The sequence below is a fragment of the Polyergus mexicanus genome, unplaced genomic scaffold (assembly GCF_030449975.1).
Source record: "Polyergus mexicanus isolate NDT 795.1 unplaced genomic scaffold, iyPolMexi1.0 SCAF_5, whole genome shotgun sequence".
Classification (NCBI taxonomy): Eukaryota; Metazoa; Arthropoda; class Insecta; order Hymenoptera; family Formicidae; genus Polyergus; species Polyergus mexicanus.
Window position 1 is genome coordinate 7,052,445 of NW_027223325.1, and position 15,795 is coordinate 7,068,239.

Sequence of the window (15,795 nt, forward strand, 5' to 3'; positions counted from 1 at the left end):
AAAATCAACGTCAGTCATAAAAAGTGGTGAAACAGTGTCAAGTTTCAAGGAAAAATTCGAGTTGTGGTCAATGGGTTTCAAATGGTCGGAATGATGTGGAGTTATAGAACAAAAATATCGAATCGGTTTTATGTTTATCAATTTCTTTTTTCCCGAGGTAAATAATAAACGATTGAATTTTTTATCTAATCTAGTTCGCTCTCTTAAAAAGAAAGAGTGCAAAGGACCTGTCTGTTTGTTAAAAAATGAATCACAAACGGAAGAAGGAATGCATCTGTAAATAGAGTAACAGATTTGAAAAATCTGGTTATATGCAAATCTCATCGTGCTATGAGCATCACTTAATTCAATGTGAAGTAGTCTTCTGACGAAATTGTCCTTCAGATGGCTGAATTTTTTGATTGATCTATTGTCAAATAAATGCTTATCAAATTTCATCAGAAGGCCTGTGAGATGTGTAGGCGTCAGCTTATGACCGATATAATTACGGAGAAATGAGATCTTAAGTTTATTTACGATAACAATTTTACGGTATTTAATCCATAATTTCAGTAAGCTAACGGCTCTTGGACCGTAAAAAAGATAAATTAAGGTACATAGAGTCCTTCCCAATGCATCGTGCACTAATGTTATATACAAAATCAATTGTGCAGACTGTAATGCTTCACATACGTAAGTCAAACCTGTAGGAGATTACAATTGAGAGTCTGTGAACACCGCAATCATATACGTAGAAACACAACAGCTAGTTTTGTGATTACTGATCATAGAATAATGTTTGACCGCGACTTTGACTGGAATCAGGTTTAGATTTTAGATAGAGAAAAATATTTAAACAAACGACTGATATTTGAAATGTTGTTTATAAAGAGACAGAATAATGGCCTGAATTTATATACGGAAAACTTGCACCAGACATATATTACTGCGCTAGATAAACTCCCTAACATTTAATGCATAAGATCATCTTATTCTCATCGCTGGATTGTAACACGTGTGTTTTTGCTTCCTCTTATCATGCACAGACACACGTACAAACTTTCAATGTGTTACTATGTTTATTTTGATTCTTGTGTCACCAAAAGTCGATGACCTCGTATTGTATACATACAAATTTGTTACGTCCGGTGGACTCCACGATTCTTTTCTTTCATATAATATTAAACGTTTACGTTCTGGAACTCTTTGCATTTAGCATAAACAATAAACTAAAGGAATATCTAGCAGGCGAGACTAATATTTCAAAATTTAAACCATGCGTGATAAATATTCGAACAATGGTCCCCTAGAAGACCAAGAATTTTAAACAGCAATTAAAAGATACTCGAACCATGAGAAAACTCAAAATCTAAACAGTGTGCATGCAAGAGATAAATAAATAGATCAAATAATATTTTTTCTTGGAAGTCCTCTAGCGAAAACGCGTTATAAGAAGAGTCTCGAACAAAGGCCCTTCTAAGAACTAGAATGATATTTTATGTAACTATGATCCGCGACTGAGACTCGTGACATTCGACGCCACATGTTCGCCTGCTAGATCACCCTTGCGCGTTATCTGCTTAAGATAAAACTCAAGTGAATAATAAAACTGTTAACTTGGCCGATCATGGCGGACTCTCCAAACTTAATTTTTTTAAACAAAAAGCCTACACCAATAGGCGCAACCTCCTGAACCTTCTTTTGGAAGGGAGACACCCTTAACTCATGAGAAGGGCACCATTTAAAAAATTGATTGGTTAATAAAGAATATTGCTTGCCTAATATAAAGGGTACGCGAAGAGACGCCAAGATTCGATATACGCGAAATCCTGGCTCAGAAAAGTCATTTCATCTCGGCTCTCGACATAAAACACCTTCACACCAAGTCTTCAAGCTATTCTCGCAGTTCTATCAGCGATTGTGATAATCTTTGAAAGTTAAGTTGTGAGCGAGAAGCAAAACTAATCAGTGTGTTAAGACTCTTAATTGTGTCGGGAAACCACCAATGACTGCAGCGATCTCCATCCGACCTGACAGCACGAGTCAAGATCTTCTCGCCCCGCAAACCATTTGCGACTTAGCTTAACAATGCTTTCAATAAATAGTAAGTCATTAAATTTTCTCATCTCTTCTATTCTTTTTTCTTTTTTTTTTTTTACCTGAAATGATTCTTGGATGATAAATTTAACGGAAATCTTAGCGGAAACATTACTTCAAGTCTCTTCTCTCACACTCTCACTCGTTACCGAGGGTCACCTGCATTTCGCGGAGCGACCCATGATTTCCTTCACCTCACCGAGAGTCACCTGCATTTCGCAGAGCGACTCGTGATTTCCTTCACGTCACCAAGGGTCACCTGAATTTCGCGGTGTGACCCGTGACTTCCTCACCCGTCACCGAGGGTCACCTGCATTTCGCGGAGCGACCAGTGACTTTCTCACCGTCACCGAGAGTCACCTGCATTTCGCGGAGCGATCAGTGACTTCCTCACTCGTTACCGAGGGTCACCTGCATTTCGCGGAGCGACCTGTGGCTTCCTTCTCCTCATCAAGACACACATATATCGTGCAGAGAGATTCATTATTTCAATTCCTCTTTGTGGATTTCATCTCGCCTAACTATAATAGATAATAAAAGGGAGATGTAAAAGATATATTAATAAATAAGTATATATATATATTTATATATCAAGATATAAAGCACCTCTACTTTTATATATCTAATATTTAGTTAACAACTTTTATTACCCGGATATAATCTTTAAAACAGAAACGCCGAGAATTATTTCACATCTCTTTCCTACGATATTATTGTTATTATGACTCATTCACAAATCTTTCCTTAGTGGAAAGAATAAAACGGTCTTTCCGAGCGGCCACTAAATGCTCGCGTAATTGTCGCAATAGGCGCCTTAAGGAAGAATTGGCTCGAGCGTCCGTAGACCTAAATTTTGCTGAAAAGTTTATCAAACTTAAGCTAACGCCGCAAGACTTATACAATAAACAGGTACACGATACACAACCTCGCCCTGCTTCTTCTGCTCCCTCCCCTCCTTCTTACTCTCCTACTTCTTCTCCCGAGTGTTTTCACTCAGCTTCTCTCGAGCCTCAACCCTTGCAGATTCCCATTCCCCTTCCCTCTTCTGACTGCCCCTCTAGTTCTTCTTTTGATTACCCACTTTCGTCTTATTCTGCCGTCTCCTTCCCTGAGTGTCTTCACTCACCTTCTCTCGAATCTCGACCTTCGAGAGTTTCCACTTCTCTTTCCTCACCTGACGGTCCACTTATCCTTCCCAAACAACCTCAATCCTCAAGAACCCCTACTCCTCCCTCCTTCTCACGCTTCGAATCGTCCGATCTCTTGGGAGCTTCGCACGATTTCAAAGAAGCCCTCCGGGACTTTATAGAAGTGTCCCGATCTTAAAAACGAACCGGAAAATTTTAAATCAGAATCTTCCGATCCCGGAAGGAGAATCGGAGTCATTTTTCGAAGACCAGGGCAGGGAAACCTGGTACAGATACCTCCTAAGCTATTTCCCTCCTTATCATGTGCCCCTCACGGATGAGGATTATCGAATTGGACCGGATATAGTGGACCTTGACCAATTTTATTTCATTCTTAGTACCAGTCCACCTGGTTCAATTATCCTATTCTTTGCTTCAGGTTCCCGATTCCCTCTAGCCATCCCTATAGAGGTTTTCTGGTTGAGATTCCCTTTCCCATCCACGGTATAACTCCAAGACCTCCACTAGTCCCCCATCCCCTTTTCTCCCTACCTTTCAACTTTCATGTTCCCAATAGCTTATATCAATAATTAAAACAACATATATATCTATATTGTAAAATTCCAGCCGGAATTTAAACTTTAGTTTCCCCATATAATTCCGGTTGATGTTTGCCGTACTTATTGTAACACCCGCGAGAACATAATTTCCCTTACCTACACTCATCCACACGAACACACCTACACATTAGCATTTATAAGAAAATGTATTTTATATATATATATATATATATATATATAAAATTTCGTAAATCCAATTCAATGTTCATCACTTAAACTTTATCTTTCTTTAAACAACTTTTATTCCATTTTCTTGAACAAATCTAACACTAAAATTTAAATTTGAGTAATTTATTAATCTGACCTCCTTCCTGTTATCCGAAATCGCACAGGGTCTCGTCCCCGGGTAATAAGGATTCAGTTCCTTTACCAGAAAAGGAACCGCCGAACGAACGGTCTTTCGATAGAGTAAGAGCGACCCTTCCGGTCGTTGACCTGTCTGGGACCCTAGTCTGTTCGTTCGACTCAAGGAGACGCATCGTCTAGCGTTTGTCTAGAGGTAAGTAAATTACGCCTTTCCGCTAACTCTTTCTTTCATTGAGTCTGGACGTAACAAGTTAAATGTCTCGCGAAAGAGATAACATAGTTTCTAAAATTTCGTTGAGGAATGATTATTTGCGTCATGGATCTTTGACTGAAATATCTGCTCTGCTTGCATTCTTTGGTAAGTTTTTTTTTGCATTATTATATCTAACTCACCGATTAACTTAACATACGTCTCCTTACACGCTTCTATAGGTATCTCGACTGTATTGCTTTCGCTTGACAATATGCATAGAAACCTTTATAATTTATCGCCTGGGAACTATCTGGACTACCATCCGGGGAGTTTTTCATACTTTCGAGATGCTTCACAGAGTGAAAAGGTCTCCATCCTTTTGCGTATTTGACAATTTTAACGAATATTCTTGTTTTTAATTACTGACTGCGATATATTTGTACGTATAAGTTTGAATTTTATTCATTGTTTTCAATCGCGCTGATAATGGCCAAAAAAAGGGCCGAAACGTTCGCCGCTTGATTCTTTTCTTTGATATACATGCGTTATCAGTATGCGCTTAATACTTTGTGCTTTTATATTATTAATAAACTAAACTTATTACGAGTGGTTCATTGCCTTTTTTAACCTTTTATACTTTATGCATTAAATGTTAGGAATTTCATCTAGCGCAGTAATATATGGTATGTCTGGTGGCAAGCCTTCCGTATTCATTTGTAAATTCAGGCTATTATTCTGTCTTTTTATTGTTTATTTTACAAAAATTTTGTTTAATAAATAAAATTATTTATATTAACAAATTTAGAGACAATTAATACAATAAATAAAATAAACAATATAAAATTTTTTTTACACCTTTAGTTAAATTATTATATTATAAAGATTTTTTATGTTAAATATTATTTTAAACAATTGTTTAGTAAGTATTAGATAAAAAATCGAAACAATAAAATAAAATCTTAATAAAAATATTAATATTAATAAAATCGAGATAAGACAATCATGACGAGATTTTTGCTATCAAGATTCTCTCAAGACCAAGACAAAATTTAAAAAATAAAAATTTTCAATACCAATACAATATTTTTACGAATATTGTCTTGTCTTGAGTCTTATGTGTGCAAGCCTACTTGTAAAATTCATTAATCGCAAGGAAATCGTCACAGGTTTTTATGGTGCGGCTTCCATTGTTATTAGAACAACGGTCACGGTATTGTATGTGTCACAGCCACACAATCCGTGTAACTCATTCTCGATCTACTCACCGCTATCGTTATGTATACTCGTTATATAGCGGTATGCCCCGTGATTTGTAAATAATGGCCGAGTTGTCAAGCTTCGAAATTCGGATATTTTCGCGATTGTATACGCCAAATATGTACGTATGCATGCGTATAATGTGTCCGGTCGAATACCTTTGTGTATCTGCCAACGGTATGTCGGCGGAAAGAGTAATAAACCCTAGAGACATCCAATAATACGGGAAATTTAACAGTTTACTCGAGCTCATTCCGAAGAATAATTATACAGGGTGTCCGATAATTTTTGACACACCCGAAGCGTGAAGGTGGATTGGGTCAAACTGAAAAGAAAAGTCCTATATCATTTTGCAATTTTCGTAATAATTATTGAGAAATTAATTAAAAAAGATCGACCTATTCGCACGAGTATAAGCGCGCAGCGAGAAGAGACAACCCAAAAGTAGACGCACGACAAAGTTTTGGGAGGAGCGCTTTACACATTACAATAGTTACGTACAAGCGGTACATAATGATGGATTCTCGCGTCATTAATTTCTCAATAATTATTATGAAAATCGCAAAATGATATAAGACTTTTCTTTTCAGTTTGATCCAACCTTCACGCTTCGAGTGTGTCAAAAATTATCGGACACCCTGTATATAACATTAACATGCCATGTCAATATTAAACTTTAAAAAAGATTAAATTAATAAGCATTATATATAGAGATCTCGTATAATAATTTCCGATTCTGATTAACTATTCGTCTTTAAATTTTTATTTATGTATGATTATTGTATATTTTGTTTAATCTAATTTTGTTATATTAAAAATATATGTTTTTTATTCATTTACTTTTAGTCAGCTTTTATAAAATTGCACTGTAATCACAGCATTTTTAATTGTCTAATATACAGGGTTGAAAAGTAACGCGTTACTTGTAACGCCGTTACCGTTACAGTTACTTTTTTTGATAACGAATTGGTAACGGCGTTATTTTTCGTTGTCTGTAACGGTAACGATTGACAACGCCGTTACATTTTTTCACTAACGAGTAACGATTTTAACAGTTACTTTTATCGTTACTTTGTTTTTGACTAATGGCTCTGGAACATAGAACGCGTCAACGCGTTACGCATGATCAAAATGCCGTAGCCAATCAATCATCTCCTTATATTAAAGCCACAAAGATGTCATCTAAATGACGTGGAGCATCAACTTCTCTTAAAAATAAATAAAATATTTTGGTAAAATTTATTTGATAAAGGAAAGATTGTGATTTACCTTAAGAGATTAAGAATTTATATTATTAATTAACAATTTATATTATTATATAGTTTATGGTTTATATATATTATAAATTAATAAAGAAGTATAAAAATGTAAACTTGGTATTTCTATATTAATATTAAGAATTCATGTATTATATTAGTATTAATTATAATAAACTGATTTAATATTAATATATTATTATATAGTATTGAATTAATATATTATAAACAAAGTAACGGAAATAGTAACGATTCGTTAGTTTTTGAGTAATGGTAACGGTAACGAGTTACTTTTTAAAATCGGTAACGAGTAACGGTAACGAGTTACTTTTTAAAATCAGTAACGAGTAACGGTAACGAGTTACTTTTTAAAATCGGTAACGAGTAACGGTAACGGTAACAAGTTACTTTTATAAAGCAACGTTCCCAACTCTGCTAATATAACAAACTGTAATGTATAATATAAGGCGCATCTTATTTGTAAACTAAAAATGTTTTTTTTATGAAATAAATTTTCTCTCATTTCTTAAATTTTTATTTTATTTACTTAAATAAATATATACTATATGTTTCAAAAATATTTTGTTATATTAAATAAATTATTATTTGTATGTAATAAAAATTGTAATTTTTAAAATAAAATATTAAAAATTTTAATATAAAAAAATATTTATATATATTTGAAAATAAAAAATTATTTATTAAAATAAAGAAAACCTGTATTTTTGAAACAAGCAGCCGAAAATTAAAAAATGGTTTTTTTAAAAGAAGTAATTTAGTATAATAAAGATAAAAAACAAATTTTTTTTATTTGCAAATAAAAGTGTATTTCGCTTTTATTTTATATTTTACCCATTCAAATATATTTACTGCTTGAAATAACTATATTTGCTGATTGAAATAACTAATTCCTTTGCAAGTATTAAAACTAAATAATTTTTTTTAAATAAAAAAATGCTTTTTGGATTTAGTACATTTTTTTCAGTGTAATATATACAGCAGGGTTGAAAAGTAACGCGTTACTTGTAACGCCGTTACCGTTATAGTTACTTTTTTTCGGTAAATGTAACGGTAATGACGTTACAAATTTTATTTGTAACGGAAAAAGTAACTTCGTTACATTTTTCGGTAACGAGTAACGAATTTAAGAGTTACTTTTATCGTTACTTTTTTCAAATTTTTTGATTTATTTAAGATATTATTCTTGCTATTGTGCGTGATAAAATTTTTATCTTAACCGTAAAGCCGTAAGCAAATCGACTAATTAGCATTCTTATTATGTTGTAAAAATGCTTGAATGTGATTGATCAACTTATGGCTCTTGCAGACCAGTGCGATGACGCGACGCGCGATATCCAATGAGAGCTTTATCTTTTCGGAAAAGCAGAGCTCTCATTTACTACCAGTTCTAAATACCTTGCAACGAAAATTAGAAAATCTCAATAAATCTGACCTTATAGATTGCCATTCATTAGTTGAAGTTATTCAGCAAGGTTTAAATAAAAGGTAACTTATTAATTTGATTAATACATATGTTATTTAATTTTAAATAAGGATTTAATTGAAAAATATTATTTTATTTTAAACTATTGATTCAAAAGTATTAATTTCAATAAAACAAACAATGTCGCTTAATTTACTATATTTGATTTTAGATTTCTTACAATATTTGAAACAAAAGAATTAATAATAGCAGCATGTTTACATCCAATATTTAAGTTAAACTGGTTAACCGGAAAAAAAAGAAAACGTGCTGAAAATTACTTGGAGGATTTATTGGGAATCCGATCAACTGAAAATTCTTCAAAAGCTGGAAAATCTGACGATCACGATGATTTTTTCATTTTTGAGCAAAAAACGGTGCAAAATGAATCTGAACAAGAAGAATTGCAACGGTTTTTAAAATCAAATAATTGTAATATAGAAATATTAAATGACTATCCAAAACTTAAAAAACTTTTTATTAAATATAATACAGCTCTACCAAGCAGTGCATCTGTAGAAAGAATGTTTAGCATCGGTGGCTCTGTATTAACACCACAAAGAGGGCATTTAAATGATGATACTATGGAGCAACAAATTTTATTAAAAATTAATAAAGAATTTCGATAAAATTTAATCATTAATTTTGTAATAAACCTTGAATGAAATCTTGCTTACAATTTTTTAAAAGTTTTTCTTATGCAAAATAATTTATTAGTTTGTATTGTAAAAAAGTAACGGAAATTGTAACGACTCGTTACTTTTTAGTAACTGTAACGGTAACGAGTTACTTTTTAAAATTGGTAACGAGTAACGGTAACGAGTTACTTTTTAGAAAAAATAACGGTAACGGTAACGAGTTACTTTTATAAAGTAACTTTCCCAACCCTGATATACAGTATATTTAATGAGTAAATGTATATTTGTAATCTTAGGATTTATATTCATACAAACATTTCGTTCGAAATTATGAGCGATACTTATCCACTCGTTTAAATCGATAGTATAACTAGGGCAGAAATAATGGCACGGGTCTCGCACCGAAATCAGCCGTTCGATAAATCCCGTTTTTAGAATTTACTTGCCTGATTCGACCGGCCGCTCGTATATCCAAAATGCTCCATTTGCAGTGCTGTAAATTCCGATGTAGACCGATTTTTTTATTCCGTTTGCCTCTATTTCCCTTCTCCGCCACCGTATCCCAGCCGCGCTCTCTCACTGCAGTATTTAATCCCCGCAGTTTATCAGCAAACCACAGCAAGAGGAGGGCGCCAATACACCCTGAAATTAATTCGCGAGATTTTTCCCCGCCCCTTTTCTCTCTCTCTCTCTCTCTCTTTCTTTTTTCCCGGCTTTTTTTTTATCTTCGCGATAGCACAATAGCGTGTCGATCGGCCAGTGCTCGTCGATCATTCGGGATTAATGGACGCGCGCATTTTTTTCTTGCGCTTTTCGTCGGTATCGTGTGCGTTGAATACAAGAAAAATCACTTGCTACGAAATCGAAAGAATCAAAGCACCAAACATGTCGCGGATAAGCAGATTATTTACTTTTGAAGAGTTTAAGTTTGCACAAAATTGCATTAAATATTTAAGTGAAAAGAAAAGAAAAAAAATTAAAAAGAAAAAATAATTATTGAATATTTTATAAATCTTCATAAATATAATAGATTTTTCATATTAATTGCAAGATCAAACAAGCCCACCGAAGGCGGGCGAAGTTTCATCGAAATTATATGAAAAGTCTCGTTCGAAGATGATAGTATTGTAGTCATGCTTGTCATGCTCAACATCACAACGTTTAGCTCCTAGTAAATTTGAAAAATTGGCGTCCCGTCCATGTTATCTCTAAGATGAGTCCTCTCCGCTTTCATATTGTTTTTTGTAACGAACTTAAAATTATCACAATATAATTTTGAAGATGATAGGGGTAGTATATATTTATTTTGGGTATTTTAAGGGTGGCAGACTATCATCTTCGAACGAGACTTTTCATATAATTTCGATCAAACTTCGCCCGCCTTCGGTGGGCTCGTTTGATCTTGCAATTATATTGCACGTCTCGTTCTCGATGATAGTATTGTAATGTTTTAGAGATTGTGATAATTCGTAATAATTTCTTTTATAAAATTATTTATTTATTTATTATTATTATTATTATTCTTTTTTTTTTTAGAACAATTATTTCATACAGAAATATAAAACAAAGAACTTATTTTTAATGTAAAATTGCACGAGCAAACTGGTCATTAGGTGCTTGAATGGGTCTATTATAAAATTTGAAAAAAGTTTGAGATCCAGGGGCCCATTCAGCACTTCGTCTAATAGTGTCAATATCTACTCCTGTTTTATGAGCAGTGGATACTGCCGCATGTCTAGTACTGTATGCTGTAAACTGTTTAATATCAATGCCAGCCTTGTCCAGAAGTGTCTTAATCCAATGACCAATGGTTTGTGCGGATACTGCTCAAAATGGTTTTATAGTAGCAATTAATAAGTTTTTTGTATTATATTTTGGCTTCGTAAATCTTTTGTAAAATCAATGTAATCTAATACTGTCGATGCCACACATAAGCCTGGTTTGTCTTTGTAAAAAGGTAATATTAATTCGGGTTGGAAACCCCCTGGCTTAGATGTTTTGATCTGTTCCGTAATCTTTATACTTATACCGGAATTAGATATCGAAATATTTTCAATGTTTATCAATGCTAAAGTTTGTAGTCTTTGAGCTGTTGTTAACGCTAAGAATGTGACTACTTTTTCAGCGGCGACTTTTAATTTCAATTGTTTAAGAGGATGAAGTTTTTCAATGTAATTTAGAACCGGTGTAATATCCCAAGTTGTGTTGTACTTGGGCTTAGTTGGTTTTTGTTTAAACACACCTTTTAGGAACCGTGAAATCAAACTATCATTGTTTATATCGTATATTGAAATTAAAGAAATAGTCGCTCGAGCAGTATTTAACGTACTATACTTTGCACCTTTTTTATATCTGCTATTAAAAAACTCAATAATGTCCGAAGTATTTGAGTTGAAAATATCCAATCTTTTAGTATGTGTATAATCCCACCAACATTTCAAGTTACACTCGTATTGTTTAAGAGACTTTGTAATGGAATCGATCATCACATCCACAGAATCTTCACTGATTCCTTTCCTCAAGAATGCTGTCCTGATAATTTGCCTGCCACCAGTGAAAGGTGGAGGGCTAATGGATGGATCTTGTCTCTATAAGGAGATATTAATAAGGAATCACTTGGATTGAATGTGATAATAGGTTCAGCAAGAAGCGATGTAAAAAGAGGGTACCAGGGCTGGGTAGGCCATAAAGGTACTATAAGTACCCCTATAAGTACTATAAGTACCGCTTTGTCATTAATGATTTTTCTTAAAGTACGAAGGATAAGTGCGAAGGGAGGAAAAGCATAGAAGAATTCATTCTTCCAAGATCTAGTGAAAACATCCACTGACTCTGCTTCGGGGTCAGGGAAACGAGAGTAAAATTTATTACACTTTCTATTCAATCTAGTTGCAAATAGATCTGTTGAAAAAGACTCAAATCTCTTTTCAATCTGTTTGAAAATTAATAGGGAAAGTTCCCATTCAGTATCCACGTTAGTATTGCGTGATGCTCTGTCTGCTTGTACATTCTCTGCTGAACTAATGTATGATGCTCTCAGCCAAATTTTCATCTCTTCGCACCATTTCCAAATTTCCGGGCAAGTTCATTAAGTTGAACAATTGAACACCTCCTGCCCTATTCACGTATGATATAGCTGTAGTATTGTCCAGACGAAGAAGTACTTCGCTCTGTGATAGATTTGAGGCAAAGCATTTCAATGCGAAAAAGGCAGCAAGTAACTCAAGATAATTTATATGTCTTTTCTTTTCTTTCTCATTCCAAAAACCAAATGTACTTATATCATTACAGTAACAGCCCCAATCTGATAATGAAGAATCAGAATATATTTCCATAGAGAATTTTTGGTTTCTTATTGCATTCGATCCAATTGTTGCATTTGTTTTTCTCCAGTTAAGATCCTTTATCATACATTCTTTTATATAGATCTTTCCTTCATAATTACCACCATTGAATTTTAAAGCTAAAAATTGTTGTCTCTCAAGTCTTTTGCAATGTATAAAACCGTAAGCTACTGCCGTTAAAATTCCTAGAAATTTTGCAAATTTTCTAATTTTATAGCTATTTCCTTTCTTAAATTCATTTGCAAATTCTATTATCTGATTTTTCTTTTTATCAGTTAAATTTAAGGTGAAATCCACTGAATTGATGATGAAACCCAGATATTTACATTTCTGGCTAGCAACTAATAAACTTTTTTCATAATTTATTATGAATCCTAAACCTTGCAGAAAATTAATAGTTTCTTTGATATGCATTTTACATAGCTTTTCTGAATTATGAATAAAAAGAAAATCGTCTAAATATAATACTAGTAACATTTCTTCTAATCTCAGTTTATTAACTATGGGTTTCATTATTTTAGTAAAAATATATGGACTGGTACATAATCCAAACGGAAAACACGAAAATTGAAAAAGTTTTCCCTTAAATTCAAATGTAAGAAACTTTTTATGTTTTTTATAAATAGGTATTACAAAGTAGGCATATTTTAAGTCCAAGGAGCACATGAAATCTCCTGGAGATATTAGGCCCAGAGCTGATCTGATATCTTCTAATTTGAAATGTGGAGGTTTAATGAATTTATTTAATTTTTTTAAGTTAAAAATAAACCGGTTAGACCCATCAGGTTTTGGAACGAGGAAGTAGAAAGAAAGAAATTGACCTTCACAATATTCACACTGCTCAATAGCACCCTTCCGTAATAATTTGTCAATTTCTACTTGAATTTGCCTTATTTCTTCCATAGAAAGTACTTTCTCTTTCGGTGAAATTTTTTGAAAGGGTTTTTCAATAAAAAGGATTCGATATCCTTCTAAATAGCTTAACACATATTTATCTGACGTGATTTCTCTCCAACTATCTACGAAAAAGCGTAGACGTCCTGCCGTTTTATCTATCTGGCTTATTTCTTGGATGATGATTGGCTCGTCGTCTGAGAGTTCGTCTTGGATGAACTCTGTGTCGAATTTTGGGAGACTCTCCTCTTGAATCTGAATTGTCGACGTTTTTGTTGATAACCCACCTGCCGATAATTCGCAGATGGGTACTTCGAATTTCCCCGATTCGATTTTGACGAATATTTCTGTTAGACTTTATCCTTAATTTCCGCGCAAGCCTTTTCGATCTTTTTTGCGTCTTTGACTTTTTCTTTGAGATTATTGCCATAAAGCCACTCATCAGAAATCATCGCATCCACGGTTGGTTTAATATTTTTATTGAGTTGTGGAGTGACAAACGATTTCCGAGCCACTGACTGTTGATGGAAGACATCTGTTAGAATCTGACCAGCATGACTCAAATAGTCTGTGAAAATATCTTCATCCAGACCTTCTTCTGGGGGATCTATGAGCATAGAAACTGCGGCGCCTAGGGCAGTTAAGGCTGTGCCAACGCAGTTCTGTGTCTCCAAAAAATGTTGGTCTCTCTTTTTTGCAATCTCTGAGAGGAGTGGGACAATTTCTAAATTCATTGTAGGTGCTTCTGTATATAGCTCTCCTTTACGATTATAAAGTTCCATAATTTCTTTTTTGTTTTTCTCTGGGAGACCTTCTTTTATCCACTTTGACCATGTATTTTTCAATTCTGGACGATACTTAACCTCTTTGAATTTAGATTCATTTAAGTCCACTCCCAATACTTTCAAGACATTATCTTTTAATGTCGACTCCTCATAAATATCCTCCGTCGATTGATTCTGCTGGATACATCTATCGATTACCTCAGTATTTGAGTCTTTTTTCGAATTTGGGTTATTTTCCTTATTCTCTTCGACATCTGTAGTAGATAAAGACAGAAGAGAGGAGTTAATTGGGTAACACTTATTGTGTACATTGTGAAAAGTCAGTTCTTATTGAACTAATTCACAAAAATATCCTGTCAGCGTCGTGTGGACGTTGACTCTCAATATTCGTGTGGAATGATTGAGACTTAACCTTTCTACTGAGATTTCGCTCGTATGGAGCTTTACTTACCAAAAATCTCAGTATCATCAGTCTCGATTTCTGTAGACTGATTTGCTGTTCTTTTTGAACGTGAACCAGCGCCTCAACGACCTTTGTTAGGTTATCCAACTGTTTCTGCATATCATTGAATTTCTTCTCTCGGATATGCTTATGTCGATGATCATTTTTAGACCATGATCTTGACCGTTTTCTCTTATGTTCTGGCATTGTAAAATGATAGTACAATGGAAATTTTTATGAATTTTTTGAGGACTAACAAAAAGAACGTATCGATGTTGCGGCACAACAAAACAATATGAAAGCGAAGAGGACTCATCCTAGAAATAACATGGCGGGGACGCCAATTTTTCAAATTTACTAGGAGCTAAACGTTGTGATGTTGAGCATGACAAGCATGACTACAATACTATCATCGAGAACGAGACGTGCAATATAATTATATAGTTATATTTGTAGTTAATATATAGAGAAAAAAAGCGCCGTGAAAAATTAAAGTCATTTGTTACCGTGTTATCACTAAACAATAATATTATCTTATTTTTTACAATGATGTATTACATTAATTATTCTCATTCCTTAAAAAAAAGTAAATATATTTACTTTCTCATATTCAAAAGATCTATATGTATCTGATAATAATTTAGATATTTATAACAAAAAAATTGAAACTAAGATCTAAAATGTATTACAGAGAAGTATTAAATTACGGATTTGATATCATATAAAAATTATATTACTCATTGCTTGTGAAAACCATCATTGTAATTTTATCTTCATCAGCTCGTCAAAGGAATTTTTGTTAGTTCCAGGTAAAAAAATGCAAGTTCTCGCTATAAAATACAAAGACTCGAGATTTCCTGTTGATATGAATCCTTGGAGGAGTCACACAAAACAAAATTTTCATGCTATGCCTGCATGACTGGGCAAGATCGAGAAAAAATAGAGATGGAAGCGTTGATGGGATGAGGAAATGTCGGATGAAAAAAATGGAAAGCTACTGGAATTCAGAATCATGCTTAGTTTTTTCCTCGTGCGTGGATTCTGGTGTAATCAAACTTCATCAATTTTTCTATCATTTTCTATTTGTTCAACATTATACTGTACTTTTCGATGTTTCTTTATTTATTATCATATTGGATTAATTTTTATAATTCCTCGTTTTTGGATAAAAAGAAATAAAACATTTTTTTCCTATTGCGGATAACTATAATTATTAAATTAATTTTTTGGAAATATTATAGTATTTAACTTCTGATACTCTCTTGAGCAACTTCTAAGAGTTGAAATTAAAACAAAAAAATCTAGAAAATTTTTTGATCAGATAAATGATATAACTGTGATAATTACAAATAACATCAATTTTTTAATATGAAT

At 33.4% G+C, this 15,795-nt stretch overlaps 1 protein-coding gene and 1 pseudogene across 1 annotated transcript; both read right to left on the reverse strand.

The window, feature by feature from the left end:
* Positions 1-10,534: 10,534 nt before the first annotated feature.
* Positions 10,535-12,714, reverse strand: LOC138933590 (uncharacterized). Its single transcript, XM_070296411.1, has 5 exons — positions 12,402-12,714; positions 12,019-12,260; positions 11,286-11,544; positions 10,887-11,198; positions 10,535-10,779 (listed from the first exon to the last, which is right to left on the reverse strand). The coding sequence occupies exons 1-5, from the start codon at positions 12,712-12,714 to the stop codon at positions 10,535-10,537; spliced, it is 1,371 nt and encodes a 456-aa protein (XP_070152512.1).
* Positions 12,715-13,361: 647 nt separating this feature from the next.
* On the reverse strand, positions 13,362-14,628 carry LOC138933187 (uncharacterized; annotated as a pseudogene).
* Positions 14,629-15,795: the final 1,167 nt, after the last annotated feature.